Source organism: Lotus japonicus, chromosome 1 (genome assembly GCF_012489685.1).
Source record: "Lotus japonicus ecotype B-129 chromosome 1, LjGifu_v1.2".
Lineage (NCBI taxonomy): Eukaryota > Viridiplantae > Streptophyta > Magnoliopsida > Fabales > Fabaceae > Lotus > Lotus japonicus.
Window position 1 is genome coordinate 108,360,751 of NC_080041.1, and position 16,062 is coordinate 108,376,812.

The following is a 16,062-nucleotide window of genomic DNA, read 5'->3' on the forward strand; positions in this document are numbered from 1 at the left end:
ACGCCAACTATTTTCAATTTTTTTTTTTTAAATACACCAACTTTGAGCATAGCATAATAGCCATTTTGTTATTATTGTTAGATAATTAGATCAGCTTAACGGTTCTCATTTCTAGAGTTCTGGCCCCACACTAAATGAGGCATAAAACTAACTTTAAAGTGAGACATATTTTTTAGGCCTTTTTGACTTAGTATTAATACTTGGTTTTTTGGGGTTTTTTTATTTAGTAAAAAATATTTTTTGAGACTTTTTTTCTTTGTAATTTTTTTTTAGACCTAAAGTCATTACTTGAGTTACTTTACCCTTGGATCGACCATGCATTTCCATCAATCCCAGGAACCCTATAACCTACTTCGTACCATAAAAATGTTTTAATACTTGAGCATGGTTTTGAGTGTTTTGATTTTCGCTTACAACTTTAAATTATATTGTGTTTAATTAGCATGATGTAAAGAGGTACGGATGTTAATTTCTTATGATTATGATTACATGTATTAGAAATTAGGAGGCCTATACTCAACCACAAAAGCTAGCTCAAGAGTTGAGGTTTGCACAACCCTTATAAACACTTGATTGGCCTTATCTCTAGCCAATGTGGGACTTCTAACACACCCCCTCACGTCCAGGATTTGAACAGACTGGAACGTGGGAACAACAACGGGTGGCCCAAATATGGGAGGTCTCCACACAACAAATGGATCTAGGATAGGCTCTGATACCATATTAGAAATTAGGAGGCCTATACTCAACCACAAAAGCTAGCTCAAGAGTTGAGGTTTGCACAACCCTTATAAACACTTGATTGGCCTTATCTCTAACCAATGTGGGACTTCTAACAACATGCTTGGTGTTTGATGCTATCACAAAGTGTAAAGTAACGAATAAGTACTGAACAAATTAGGTATTTTACCGAAAAGTGAACAAATTACAATTTACAAATGGTGAAGTGGTTGTCATAATAATTTGGATTTTGTATATATGAATCCACAATTTATACCAGCTTGAATTCTAGCTGCTTTGGGTGATATATATGCGTGTCGAAATGCGATTCATGATGAACATCAAATTGTCATATAACTAATAGCAGCAAAGTGTGAGAGGGTGGTAGATTACCTCATCTCTTAATTATAGGGCAGAAATTTATTCATTCATTTTCTATGAGAATAATAAAGTATATTTCGTGACCTATCTTTTATTGTTAAATGTGATGCATATACTTAACCACAAAAGCTAGCTTCTTTCTGAGTTTCTTTAAGCAAATGAACCAATCTATTTATTTATTTTTCGAGGACCACGTTCTCTTCTTCATTTTTCTTTAAACTGCTGACTAGATGAAATTCTCTCTGCTCCCACTCAGCTTTGGAGTTCTCATAGGCATTCTTAGAATTTTCAATACTGCATATAAGAACATCAATCTCGTGCCATGCGTCATCCAGCATTGACTCATATTTTTCATTAGTACCTTTTAAGGCTAACTTTAAATCTTCAATCTGATTCTCATATAGCTGTCCTTTTCAGCTTGGCTGTTTAGTATATTTAAGGTTTGTATTACCCTTATAAGGATTATCTATACTCTATCTCTAGCCAATGTGAGACTTCTAACATTATATATTGTGGTTAATTATTGTCAAAGCTTGAATAATGTCACTGTATATATTGCTTGCATCAAAATTGAAAGGGAATACTACCTTCACCAGAACATTTAAAAAAAAAGTAGCTAGATGAAAGGAGCAGTGGAACTAACACATTTGCCGGACTAATTATTTGAGGTGAGATCATCTTGAGTAGATCAACTAGAAGAAAACTCTAGATATTGCAAATAAATTTTAATATATTCACGCATTTTTTCATGTTAAAATTTGTGTCTATTTAATTCTTCACACACATATATATATATATATATTAAATAGGCGAGTTAGGATTACCTAGGTCAATAATTTTAAAACTCTTAATTAGAATTTTTCAGTGTTACCCTAAAATTGTTGTGTAACTGTTAAATTTTTTATATTAAAATTCCCGACATTTTACTTATTTATTTTCTTAAGAGTTGGTTGCACAATGCATTAATAACAAGAGATGTTAACAAATAAAAGTTGTTGCACTTAAAATTCCTAATAACTATTTTGAGCGGCCGAAAAGATAGGTTTAGAACTAATCATTGGAGGAAAGGAAATCACTAGTACCCACAATTTATGAGCACTTGCTAGAAGCAGAGAATGTGCGTTAGTGGTTAAATGTTTGTCAACTCTTGTAATTAGCTGATTTATTTCAATGAAGTATACATATTTAATTATTAGAGTTGGGTATGCGGTCTAGCCCGCCCCGCATAAGCCCGCATCGCATAGACCCGCACGTTAGCGGGCTTGCCCGTGTAGGCTCGCAAATAAATGAGTCTGTAGTTAAGTTAGCCCGTGTCCGCCCCGCTTAAATCGCGGATAAACGAACTGGCCCGCGGGCCACTATTAGATTTTAAAATAAAACAAACAAAAAATACCTAAAAAAATGAGGAAAAAACTGATTGTCAAAACAATTCTCCAAACTTCACATTACATTATTAAACTCTAAAATGTTCCACAAATCCAAATCAAGAAGATTTCATGGTGGCGGTGGGAGACTTGAGAGAGACGGAAACCAGAAAAGAAAGAGAGTAAGAGAAGAGAAGTAGGGTACGTAAGGTAACTTGTCTGGTAAGTGATGAGTGTCTCACTTCACTTGGGTCTCTTGGGTTGTTTTTTTTCTTTGCCACTCTATCAAGAATTCAATATCAAGTAAAGTAGTTCATGGACTATGAAAATAATTTTTTTATGTAATAATATGGCTCGCGGATCAGCCCGCAAAATCGCGGTTCAACCCATTAAAACCGCGGTTTAAATGAGTCAGCCCAGATAGACCCGCATTTAAGCGAACCACAATACACCGGGCTATTGGCCATGCGGATCGCGAGTTATACGGGTTGGCCCTCGGACTTTGGCCCGCTAACCCAGCTCTAATATTTATTGATATGGGCATTTAATCAGTTTTTTTTAATAAGCGGCATTTAATTAGTTGATTAAGATGTTTTTCATGAGTTAAAAAGAAGAAGAAGATGTTTTTCATGTAATAAAATGCTAGATGTAATATTAAGAGTTGAATAACTATATATTGTAATAAAATATTAATAAACCAATAACATTGACCAAAAAATAACATTGACTAAAAATGGCAGATCGTAATGTGGGATGCGTCAAGTGTCGACATTCGAGTAGCGAGGAAAGAAGAAGGTGGAAAGCAAAATGGGGCGGTGGTGGCTGAAGGTTGCGGTGGTGGTGGCGATAGTGGCGGCGTTATGGAGAACCTGGAATTCGAACGGATCATGGGATAAGGAAGCAGCGCTGAAATGGATGAGTGAATGGTCAGAGAGATTGGGGGTTTGGGCAATTCCTCTCTTCATCTCCCTCCACACTCTCTCCATCGCTCTCTGTTTGCCTTCTGCTATCTTCCTCGAAACCGGCGCTTCCATCCTCTTCGGCTTCTTCCCTTCCGTTCTCTGTGTCTTCTCCGCCAAGATCCTCGCCGCCTCTCTCTCCTTCTGGATCGGCAGGTCGATTCCCTTTCTCTACCTCTCGATTCCGTTTCCATTTTCCCACTAGATTTAAATCAATCAATGTTCTGCTTGATCCATGTTGTTGGAATTGAAACTCATAGTATGATTGATTGATTGGTTTCACTATTTGAAGAATCACTTCTAGTTACAAGCTGCAAGTCTTAGTAAATGTTTGAAAATCATTGTATAATTTATTCTGAAGCCAAAATCAATTATAGGGAGAAGTTTCTGTGGGTAGAAAATCAATTTATTTTTGGTGTCATAATTGATTCTTAGAAAAGAGAAGCTGATCCAAACATGTTATTGTTTATAGCGTGTTTGGCTTTGTGATAAGAAGTCCAGTAATCACTAATGGGAGAAGCTAAAATGTGTAGTTTCTAGAATTAATGCGATTTGAATTGTGTGTCCATCGTTAATCCAAACACACTCTAAGCGTTTTAGTGAATTGTGACTTGGATTTTGGTCAAATCGTAAAATCAAACAACGATTAAATTAGGGTTTTAAATTGCGGTCGCTGTTGCCGCTGCGTTGCACAGCGAGACTCAAAACCCGTTACGGTTCGGTTGCAACTGCGGACTGCAATTTGAAAGCTGTAATAAATCGGTTAATGTAATATTCCTTTTACTATTTTGAAAGCTAATCATGTCAATTTCTGGAATCAAATTGGTTGGTGAGGAAAGTTTCGAATTGACAACTTACATGATTTCTCTTCTGTTGTTAGCATAGTCACCAATCTTGTTTCTCAAGATAGATAACTCACAAACTCTTTTGGAATTTTGGTTTCCCATTGCCTGAACTTTAGAATAGTATCATGTCTATGTTTGGAAACTCAGTCGGTAGGTTTTTGCGTTGGGAGGAGAAGTGATTTTGAAAGAAGCCAGTGAAGTAGCTTTTATGAAAGGGAGAAATGATTTCAAAGTAAAACTAAACATGTTGTTAGTCTATTTGGCTTTTTACTTTGCATTAGGGTTTAGGCTTTTTCATGGGCATCTCTTGTGCAAATATATTCTTAAGATATTGGAGGGTGACTTTGTGCTGGTAGTGGCTTCTATTATTGTTTTGTTTACAGAGGTTATATTCTTTGTCATTGGTCTTTCTGATTGTTTTGCACTTGTCATTTCAGTTCCTTCTAATCATAGGCATTTGTTATATTGTGCCACACACATGTTGAGGAATAACTGCTACTTTCTATTTTGTCTTTGCATCCGTTCGTTTCATGAATATAAAATTATAAATTTCGAAAGTTGTTTATTAAATATTCAAATTTGAATCTTGTATAGTTGTATTTTGTTCGATATTGATTTCTGAAGTTGAATTTGATCTGCTGTAAATTATTTTGCTGTTCAACCCCTATAAATTAATAGCCCACTTTAGTTTGTAAAGTCATGAATCTTAGCCCTTGAGTAGAAAAATCTATTCTTCATTTTCCATGCACATGTGTTAAATGTTAATATGTTTCTTTTGATTTTCTCATCATAGTTGAGATTCCTAACATCCCTCTTTAAACTGAAATACAAAAGTAAGGACCCTTAATCATTGGCTATGAAAATCAATTGCTGATATTACATATACATGCATAAGAAATTGTAAATTTGTTAAAATGTTCGCTCATCAGTCATTGACATTCCTAACTCCCCCCTCTAAAGCGAGTTACTCTGTTTAGAAGAGTAAAATCCATTTTCCTTAAACCATGCACATTTAAGTTTCCTTAATTTGTGCCCTTTAGGCGCACTTAGGTGGACCTAATTATTATATCCACAGGAAAGGGACGATTTTCCTGAAACATGTTGTGTCACCATTTTTAACTTCATAAGAATATTTATTGAAGAAATCTATTGCCAGATTTAGTTATTGCTTCTTTAGCTTTACTTCTGACTCCTGAAAATAGCTGCTAGAGTGTATACAATGCTGTAAAATGGTAACTTAGTATGTCTAGTATGAAGGATGAGTGAATGAGGCAGTTGTGTGGAGATCGACCATTCTAATGTAGCATGTCTAGTAACAAGGATGTCCTGATTTAATGATGTGTTGTCTACTAGATGTGCTATATGTTATTCCTTGTCTATTTATCTTTCTTTTCTTGGCTGAATGTGTGTCATTTTGTGTTCTTCCAGGTTAGTGTTCCGAAATTCGACCTCAGCAATGGATTGGGCTCGAAGAAACAAGTATTTTATTCTCCTTTCTAAAGGAGTTGAGCGAGATGGGTGGAAATTTGTTCTTCTTGCCCGCTTCTCGCCGGTTCCGTCTTATATCATTAACTATACCTTAGCTGCTACTGAAGTTGGGTTCGTCTTGGATTTTCTTCTTCCCACCATCATTGGATGTGTCCCTATGATCTTGCAGAATACATCCATTGGAAGCCTTGCAGGTGCTGCTTATGCTACAGCCTCTGGCTCTAAGAAATCTCAAATTTGGTCTTACGTTTTTCCTATGGTTGGAATTTTATCTAGCATACTTATTTCTTTGAGGATTAAAAAGTATTCAACCCAAGTTTCATTAGACAAAAGTAACACTGTAGATTAGTGACAAAACTTGTCTGGTAGCAAAAAAGAAGGAGTGTCTTCTTAGAAGTGTCATCATTTTTTTCGTGTTAGTGTTAACATTAGATATGCTTTTTGTTCCTCTGAGTTTTCTTATGACTTTGATTTTTCATTCAGACTGGAAGTTGAGAGGGGAAGGAATGTGATATATTTACGCTGTTTATTTAGCATTATAAAATTTTTGAATTCTATTAAAAGCAATTCTACAGGCACAATTCTTGCATTCACCGCGTTATATGGTGTGTTTGGAAACATTAAGTATCAAAGAGAATCACGTATCAATCACCATGAGCTACTTTAAGTAGCTTCTACATATTTTACGCTATTATGTTTGGATATGTTTTGGAAACTCACAATCAGTTAGAATTGATTGTGAAATATGATTAATAGAAGAACATGTTTGGATCAATTTCTTTTTGGAACTCCTAAGCTATTATTCATATAAACTTCTTCTCAGAGTTGATTCCAGCTTTAGAGTTAATTATGGAAGTGTTTCTAAACATTTGTGGAGAATGAAACGCTACTCTGTATAGCTTGTGTGTTACAGAATCAATTCTGGCTTTACAAAAGCATATCTAAGCATCTTAGGAGTGAAACACCCACCCTAGTGAATGCAACATCCGTGTGGCTTCATCTGAGTACTTGCAACAACGTGGACAAGGTGGTGTATGCAAGATCCGTGTGGTTTCAAATTGATTCCTTTTTCAGTATCATGCTTAATTTATAATAATCATTAGGAGAGTATGATATTCTAAGTAGTAGCTAACGTACGTGAATTGGACAAGATGTATTTACTCTTCAAAATTTAAGATATTTCTTTCATAACATTCCAAAATTAAAAAGTATAATACTCTTGAAAATTTAAGATATTTCTTTCACGACTTTTTATTATTTATGTGACAAGACGGCAAGACCCGATAGGTACATGCACAGTGTTTGAATTAAGTGTATTGTCAACTGCCACAAGGCACCGAAATAATAGTATTTGACAATCAGTTTGACATTAATGTCGGCAAAATTTATGTATGTAATCTGCTTCTGTAGAAACGCGTTAATGTGGTACATACCAGGTGGAAAAGCGTTTGCATTAGCACTTAAGAGGAGCTAGCCTTACTCGTTTGTCAGACTTAAATTTGACAGGTGATGGGAAGAGCACGTGCATGGAAGAAGAAATATGAGGCTACTACATTGCTACGATGCCTTGAAAGAAGATTAGTCTAGTTTTACTTAGGTTTTTCGTAATGAGAGTTCTTAAGATCATTTTTAAGGAATTGAGAAGTAAATAATATTTATTGAAAAAGTATAACATTTGATATGTTGATAATAGTGTTGAAGTTTTACACAATTAATCCACTCCACACTGCACAAACGAAAAGAGCTGTGGTGGAGAATGCATGAACAAATAAGTAGGTGCAACGCACAAAACACACGTCTTCTTAGAGAGAGAACGCGCTTGATCGCAGCTTGACATTTTTTTTGGTCCATATCGCAGATTAATGTATTTTGAATAATTATATCTTTACACCTCGTTTTTTAGGTATGGAGAGGTGGAGGAAGAGAGATATGAAGAAATGAGATAGAAAGTAAAGATGTGACAGATGATCGATTTGATTGATAAACAAAAGAGAAATAATAGAAAATGAAGGTAGAAAATGAGTCGAAATCATAACTAATTGTTTTTGGTCATCTGTTCACAAAGTAAAACTGGGGAAATATCAACCAATTATGAGCTATTATTATGCGCGGCCAATTAATTACTAGTGCTAATTATAACATTGGGTGTATGTGGGAAAAATCAATGTAATAAATATTTAATTTAGTAGAGTTTTTTTTAGGTAAGCCAAATTTGTATTGAAAGTGAGTATAAGGGGTACTCAACCCATAATACAATAAGAGATAAAGCAAAAACAAAACAATACAATCATAAACTACAAGTCTGCAAATTGATATACCCATAAATTAAACCAGTAGAAACATAATCCCACCCAATTAGCAGAGTGTCTTGTATAAAAGGACCAAACAAGTATCTAAACACTATTATAATTAATTAGGGATATATGAAGTATTATACATAGACACTATCTTACTCAATGCGAATTAATTACTTCCTCCGTTCCTAAATAACTGACATTATTTCTAGTTAAATTTTGTTTCTAATTATCTGTCACTTTACAAAGTTCAAGAAAGCATTAATTATACTTTATCAATTGTACCCTTCATTTATTGGTGGTAGAAAAGTTATAATTAATATGAGAGATAAAGAATATAGTAGGAAGTTAGATTGTAATTTTAATAAAACAAGAACATTAATTGTTATTTCTTAATACTTGTACAACAATCTTAAAGTGTCAGTTATTTAGGAACGGAGGGAGTGCCTATGATTCTTAGAAATTTACATTGCACAGACATCTAATAGACATTCAGAGTGAGAAATGAAGAATAATGAATGTAATAAGAAGAGAGACAAAGGAAAATGAAGTGGTCTTGAAATGTTTGCACTGTTTGAGTATGTGATTTATATTTCCTAAGTTACTAGATAGAGAAACTAACACGCAAGCTCACATGCCAAAAACATCACGAGAAAATGCTAGTAACACTTTGTTTTTGACAATCTTTTTTTAATTGGTTAAAATTTATATAAGGTCCATTAAATTATATGAGGTCCACTCTCAATTCGAAAAAGCCTATATAAAATTTAACTAATTAAAAAAATGTTAAAAAATAGTGACATAAAAAGTGTTGCTATCACTCCTCTTCCTAAAATACTTGATAGAGCAGCATGTTGATAAATTTACAAAAGTTCTTGAAAATACATATAGATCCCACTTGTGAAGCAAAAGAGAGAGGGGGAGAACATGGTTTCTAGTTTCTACCAACTTTTTCTTTTTTAATTTAGAGTATTTTTTTTTTGAAACAAAAGGTAGAGTATTTTTAGGATAATTTAGAGTCTTTTGTTTTTGGTCAACAAGGTAGAATATTTTTATTTTTGGTCATCTACAAGGTAGAGTATTTTGGAATGCAAGTTTGCAACCCTGCTCATTCTGATACAATGCAAGTCCAATGGCCCTCCTAAAGAAGCATACCAAGTGAGAGCCACATTGTAATTGTAGCCTTCAATCTCATTCCAAGCCCAACAGGCCTCATCTTCAGCCCACCAAATCCACAATCAAACAAACCAAACTACCAAAACCCCCCAAAAATGTTCATTATGGCACATGTTTGGACCCAAAAATGGAAAGAAAGAAACTCAAAACGACGATCGCAGTTGGCGTTGCAGTTTGGAAATGCAGCAGCTTGTTTCCTCAGTGGTGCTAATGCTATTGCCTCTGATTCAGTTCACCTTCCAGTGGTGACTGGTGAGCATTGTCAACTACTACTACTACTACACATAGCTCTCGTCAACAATCACTCACAATTCACAAACCCCAAAATGCTGCAACCCCGATCTCTACGCCCTTACATTTCCCCTCTCTCCTCCTCCACCAGCGCCCCCTCCTTCTCCTCTTCCCCAAACCCTAACACCACCTTCCGCCATGCCGCCACCACCATCAACGACGGCGACGACGCCAATAACCGCCACCCCGCCAGATCCCTCAACAAAAACCCTTCCTCCTTCTCTCATAATTACCGGATCGCCATCGCCCTCGTCCCCTCCGCCGCCTTCCTCCTTGACCTCGGCGGCACCACCGTCATCTCCGTCCTCGTCGTCGGCCTCATGATCGCCTACATCCTCGATTCCCTCAACTTCAAACCTGGTGCCTTCTTCGCTCTCTGGTTCTCCCTTCTCTTCTCCCAGCTCGCATTCTTCTTCACCTCCTCCTTCAACCTCTTCACCACCTTCAACTCCTCCATTCCCCTCACTCTCCTCGCCTCCTTCCTCTGCGCACACACCACCTTCCTCATCGGCGTCTGGTCCTCGCTTCAATTCAAACACCTCCTCCTCGAAAACCCCTCCGTCGTCGTCGCCCTTGAGCGTCTCCTCTTTGCCTCGCTCCCTATCTCCGCCTCCTCAATTTTCACTTGGGCCACCGTCTCCGCCGTTGGGATCCACAACGCCGCCTACTACTTCCTAGCCTTCAACTGCTTCTTCTACTGGCTGTACTCCATCCCTCGCCTCTCCTCCTTCAAGTCCACCCACCGCGACCGATTCCACGGCGGCCAGCTCCCTAGGGACGCCTTCATCCTCGGCCCTCTCGAGAGCTGTGTCCACTCCCTCTACCTGCTCTTCCTCCCTCTCGTCTTCCACCTTGCCTCCCATTACACCCTCGCTTTCTCTTCCGCTGCCTCGTTCTGTGACCTCGTCTTGCTCTTCTTCATCCCCTTCCTCTTTCAGCTCTATGCTTCCACCAGGGGCGCGCTCTGGTGGGTCTCTGAGAACCCTGCTCATGTTCACCAGATTCGCCTCGTCAATGGTGCGGTGGCCTTGGTCTTCGTTGTCATTGCCTTGGAGGTCAGGGTGGTTTTCCACTCGTTTGGGAGGTACATACAGGTGCCACCGCCTCTGAATTATGTTCTCGTCAGCATTACCATGCTTGGAGGTGCCGCTGCTGCTGGTGCTCATGCCATGGGCTTGGTCTCCGACGCACTCAGCTCGGTCGCTTTCACTACTTCCACTATAGTGGTCAGTACTGCCGGAGCAATTGTTGTGGGATTCCCCGTACTGGTAAGCAGTTTCAGACTTAGTTATTTGAGTGTGTTTTATGATCGCCGGTTCACTCACTATAACTGTTGCTTGAATGTTGATTCTTTGAACATTGTTTTAGAATCTGGTCTGGTAAGCTCTGCAGAACTGGAAATATGTACACCTTGATTTCTGTTCCTTATTATTGTGCACCCTGAGTTGAATAGTGATGCTTTAGTTTTGATTTTAATACTGATGATTGTATATAGCTACATATGAATTGTGAATGTCTTTTTCGTCTTACCAATTACCATAGAAGGATAATTCATTAAGAAAGTGAAGAACAGAATATAAAGGGTGTTGAGATAAGAGCAATGCAGTCACTTTGCAAGTCCTTCATAGAAAACTCCCCTAATAAAGAAAACAAGCTTGTGACTAATATTTTGTTGTCAAGGATAGCTAATTATGCTTTATTCGGTTGCAACACCATTGCCAAGTGTGCACAATGCCCAGGGCTAGTTCATTCCTGTATTTCCCCCCTTCACTATACTGATGCAGGTGTTGATTGAACCCTGACAAAAGGGACGGAACTATATAGAGAACAATATGAGTGGTTGGCCCCCCAAAGAGAAGAGAAGTTGCTTAGTAGGGTAGGTGTGGAATAGGTGCTTGGCCCTCCATAAGAAAGAAAAGTAGCCCACTTCCCCAAGCAGACAAAGGGTCAATTTGTTTGAAGTTGAATAAAATGCCTTTTGGTATAACATATTTAGAAAGATTTATTTTTGGAAGAATGAATTTTGATAAAATGTTTGGAGTTTGTGAAAGATATTGCAAAAGTAAGTTCAGAGAAAGAAAAGTCACCTCACCCCCCTAAGCAGACTAAGGGTAGGTGGAATAGGTGTTTGCCGCTCCATAAGAAAGAAAAGCCGCCTCCTTCCCCAAGCAGACTAAGGGTCCATTTGTTTGAATTTGAGTAAAATGCTATTTGGTAGAACGTAAGTTAGTAAGATTTATTTTTGGAGGAATGGATTTTGATAAAATGATTTGTGTTTGGGAATGATATTACAAAAGTAAGGTTGTAGAACTAATTTTGCTTGGATGGTAAGATATAATTACTTTTAACTTGTATACATAGCAGTGTCATCAAATATCCGCCATGGCAGTTTTTTGACTTTCCGCCATGGCCGATATCCTGTCATATGGTCGCCATTTCCGCCATTATTTGTCATCTATGGCTGGATTTTGGCTTTCCGCAGTTAACAACACTGATACATAGTTATAGTGTTGGGATGTATCTAAAGCACTGTCATGTTGTGTTGTATATTCAAAATATTCAACTCCTGGTGTGCTGGCTATTTTGTTGGATGGTGATAATTTTTGCTTATTTTGTTAGTTAAATATTCAACAAGTTGTAGGTTATAAGTTTCTCTCCCTATTATTAAGTTATTATTTTTCCTTTAATTTGCAGTTCCTTCCCCTGCCTGCAGTTGCTGGTTTTTATCTGGCTCGATTTTTTGAAAAGAAGAGTCTAGCTTCATACTTTGCTTTTGTTGTTCTTGGGAGCTTGATGGTTACATGGTTTGTGAAGCACAACTTCTGGGATTTAAATATTTGGATGGCAGGCATGTCCCTTAAATCTTTTTGTAAACTAATAGTAGCAAATGCTGTCCTGGCTATGGCTATTCCTGGTTTAACTCTTCTACCTTTGAAGTTAAACTTCTTATCTGAGATCAGTCTGGTAAGCCATGCATTGCTCTTGTGCTACATTGAGAACCGATTTTTCAATTACTCCAGCATTTACTATTATGGATTTGAGGATGAGGTGGTGTACCCTAGCTACATGGTTGTGATGACCACTCTATTGGGTTTGGCTTTGGTTAGAAGGCTATCTGTGGATAGTCGAATTGGAGGCAAAGCAGTTTGGATATTGACTTGTCTCTTTTCTTCAAAGCTGGCCATGTTGTTTATTGCATCAAAGTCTGTTGTTTGGGCTTCAGCTGTTCTCTTATTGGCTGTTTCTCCTCCATTGCTTCTTTACAGGTGATTGTTGTTACAATCCCTGGGTTTTATCAGTGTGGAGGGATTCTCTAATATATATTATGCATCTAGACTTTATTGTGTCAGCCTTCCTTAGACTTTACTTTTGTTGGATTTTGCAGGGATAAATCAAAAACAGCTTCTAGGATGAAACCATGGCAAGGATATGCACATGCTTGTGTAGTTGGCCTATCTGTATGGTTTTGCCGTGAAACAATTTTTGAAGCCCTCCAATGGTGGAAGGGAAGGTCCCCTACGGATGGTTTAATTTTGGGCTTCTGTATACTGTTGACCGGATTGGCTTGTATTCCAATTGTTGCCATTCATTTCTCTCATGTTTTGGTATGCATTATACTATCCAATCCAATGTATTTCATTTTTTTGTGTGGGAGTGTGTGGATCATTTGATATCCATTGCAAGCTTTGGGTGGTCACATGCTTCATAACCAGTTAGAAAGTATGATTGAAAGAGCAATCCACCATGTCTTTCTAATTTATGCATAATACTAAAGATTGATCACGAATTTTTTTGTTTTCCCTGCAGTCTGCCAAAAGATGTCTGGTGCTAGTAGTGGCAACTGGTCTACTCTTTATTACGATGCAGCCACCTATTCCGTTGTCGTTGACTTACCAGTCAGACTTTATCAGAACTGCCCGTCACACTGCTGATGATATCTCAATTTATGGATTTATTGCTGGCAAGCCTACCTGGCCTTCTTGGCTGCTTATTATTGCAATTTTGCTGACTCTAGCATCTATTACTTCTATCATACCCATTAAATACATTGTAGAATTGAGGACATTTTACTCCATTGCTATGGGGGTTGCCCTTGGTATCTACATTTCCACAGAATACTTCCTCTGGACAGGAGTTCTGCATGTTCTCATTGTTGTCACTATGGTCTGTGCCTCTGTTTTTGTTGTCTTCACTCATATGCCCTCTGCTTCAAGCACAAAGCTTTTGCCCTTGGTATTTGCTTTACTTGTGGCTCTCTTTCCAGTGACTTATCTATTGGAGGGCCAACTGAGAATTAAAAATATTCTTGAAGATAGTGAGATAGGAAATTTGGGTGAGGAGGAGATGAAGCTGACAACATTGCTAGCTATTGAGGGTGCCAGGACATCTCTTCTTGGTTTGTATGCAGCAATCTTCATGCTTATAGCCTTGGAGATAAAGTATAAACTTGCTTCAATTATGCGGGAAAAGATTGTTGATTCAGGTGGAATTAGAAATCATTCTGGTCAAAGTGTATCTGCTAATTTCCTACCAAGAATGAGATTCATGCCGCAACGTCGGGCTGCTACTGTTCCCTCATTTACAATTAAGAAGCTGGCTGCTGATGGAGCCTGGATGCCAGCTGTTGGCAATGTTGCCACAGTAATGTGCTTCGTTATATGCCTGGTCTTGAATATTAACCTTACCGGTGGCTCAAACCGCTCTATATTTTTCTTGGCTCCTATCCTGTTGCTGCTTAACCAGGATTCAGATTTTATTGCTGGTTTCGGGGACCGACACAGATATTTTCCTGTGACTGTTGTCATCTCAGGTTACTTCGTTTTAACTGCCCTCTACAGCATATGGGAAGATGTTTGGCAAGGTAATGGTGGATGGGGTCTTCAAATCGGTGGGCCGGACTGGATTTTTCTGGTGAAGAATTTGGCCCTCCTCATTCTTACTTTCCCCAGTCATATACTTTTCAACAGGTATGTATGGAGCCATGTAAAGCAGAGTGACTCACCCCCATGGATAACCTTGCCTCTTAATCTGCTTCCTATCGCATGTACAGATGTTCTCAAGATTAGGATTTTGGGTATCTTAGGAGTTATATATTCCCTGTCCCAGTATCTGATTACCAGGCAGCAATATATCACTGGTCTAAAGTACATCTAAATGATCATATACTCTGTGTACTATATGTTTTTTCAATTTAGGTATTGATGCTTTTTCGTATCTTGCCTAAATTTGTATGAGGAACGCTGTGAAATGCATTTTTGTTGTTGATTATAGTCATATATGATATAACCCATCTCGAAAAAGGAAAAACATCCGCCAATCTTGATGAATTGATGGTTTACTTGTTTATTGAGGCATTTTTTTGACTGTGTTTGAAGTTTCTGCACGACATCATAACCGAGCTTTATTGGAAATTCATGAATGCGATTTTAAGGAAAGTTTGGTGCTGTTTACGTTTGTTGAACACCCAAAACTTGTGATTCTGCATATCTTTGATCTCACTGTTACTCGTTGTGATTCTGCATATATTCAAAGATACAGTTCTGATGGATTCGTCTGGATTAATGAGAACTGAGATACCTTGGTGATTATTAGATTCTATGCCCATGTTGCAAATTATTTATACACTTCATTTCACCATTTAAGCCATCCAGGCCTGTATGAATTATATGGCTTTTATTTCACGGAGAAATCACCTAATTCAAAAGTTTGATATTTGGAGTTACCGCAGTTTCAATATTGATCTGCATGAAACTGTGGTCAGGAGAAGTTGTGGTCCTGTGTCATTTTGCAGCATTTTAGCAGAACATAGGCTGCAACTATGAATTTGGATGCAACTGTGAGCTGTGAACATAGGGTGACTGTTGCTGTTAAATCCGAGTTAAATGGATCCAAACTCATTCAACTTTGATTGAATTGTAGTGTACTGAAAACTTGAAAATGGGTTTAACCGCGGAATGTTTGTCGCTAAACTGTTGTAGTATTGAAAAATATCAATATTAGAAAATGTATTTGGTAAATATTTACTCATTAGTTTCAATTTCATTTGTGGTTAAAAGTAGTTATTTGAATCTCGTCCAAAGTTCAATCCTTAACTTGGAAAGACTTGGTCTTTATCACACCGGGTCAAAATTACAAGGGTAATTTAATGCTTCAAAAATTTCTTTTGAGGTTTTGAAAACTAAATTTTATATAAAAATTAAAATTTGCAAACATAAATTTAAAATTGAAGTGATCACACAATTAAGAAATTCAGAGGACACGATTACTTTTAACAACTAACGATTCACTAAAATATTGTAGAGGAATAATTTAATTACTTCTCTTGTTTCTATCCTTGAGACTTAATCAAAGTTACTTCTCTTAACTTAGACCTTAGTTAAAAGCTAAATTGCGCCCCTATTATTAGGTTGATAATTCTTCTTGTTAAATATTAAATTTTAATTCATTGAAAGTAAATTAGAAAAATAACTAGAGCATTAAGAATACTTGAAAACTCAATCAAGGCTTACTTAAGCTTTGTTCTTGTTCCTAAGAAAATAGAAGC

General features: G+C 37.4%; 2 protein-coding genes across 2 annotated transcripts; both read left to right on the plus strand.

Annotated features, from left to right (window-relative positions):
* Nucleotides 1–3,203: 3,203 nt before the first annotated feature.
* LOC130729005 (uncharacterized) lies at nt 3,204–6,320 on the plus strand. The gene is made up of 2 exons (XM_057580611.1): nt 3,204–3,580; nt 5,698–6,320. The coding sequence occupies exons 1-2, from the start codon at nt 3,273–3,275 to the stop codon at nt 6,104–6,106; spliced, it is 717 nt and encodes a 238-aa protein (XP_057436594.1). The 5' UTR covers nt 3,204–3,272; the 3' UTR covers nt 6,107–6,320.
* A 3,058-nt stretch (nt 6,321–9,378) lies between these two features.
* Nucleotides 9,379–14,786, plus strand: LOC130729006 (uncharacterized). Its single transcript, XM_057580612.1, has 4 exons — nt 9,379–10,786; nt 12,213–12,784; nt 12,904–13,123; nt 13,326–14,786. Exons 1-4 carry the CDS (start codon nt 9,554–9,556, stop codon nt 14,670–14,672), a joined length of 3,372 nt encoding a protein of 1,123 aa, XP_057436595.1. The 5' UTR covers nt 9,379–9,553; the 3' UTR covers nt 14,673–14,786.
* The last annotated feature ends 1,276 nt before the right edge of the window (nt 14,787–16,062 follow it).

Excerpts from the sequence above, each read along its gene's own strand:
- LOC130729005 (XM_057580611.1), top strand. The coding sequence starts at position 3,273 with ATGGGGCGGTGGTGGCTGAAGGTTGCGGTGGTGGTGGCGATAGTGGCG. Across the intron at positions 3,581-5,697 it reads CTCTCCTTCTGGATCGGCAG|GTTAGTGTTCCGAAATTCGA; the intron begins GTCGATTCCCTT and ends GTGTTCTTCCAG.
- LOC130729006 (XM_057580612.1), top strand. The coding sequence starts at position 9,554 with ATGCTGCAACCCCGATCTCTACGCCCTTACATTTCCCCTCTCTCCTCC. Across the intron at positions 10,787-12,212 it reads TTGTGGGATTCCCCGTACTG|TTCCTTCCCCTGCCTGCAGT; the intron begins GTAAGCAGTTTC and ends TTTAATTTGCAG. Across the intron at positions 12,785-12,903 it reads CCTCCATTGCTTCTTTACAG|GGATAAATCAAAAACAGCTT; the intron begins GTGATTGTTGTT and ends TGGATTTTGCAG.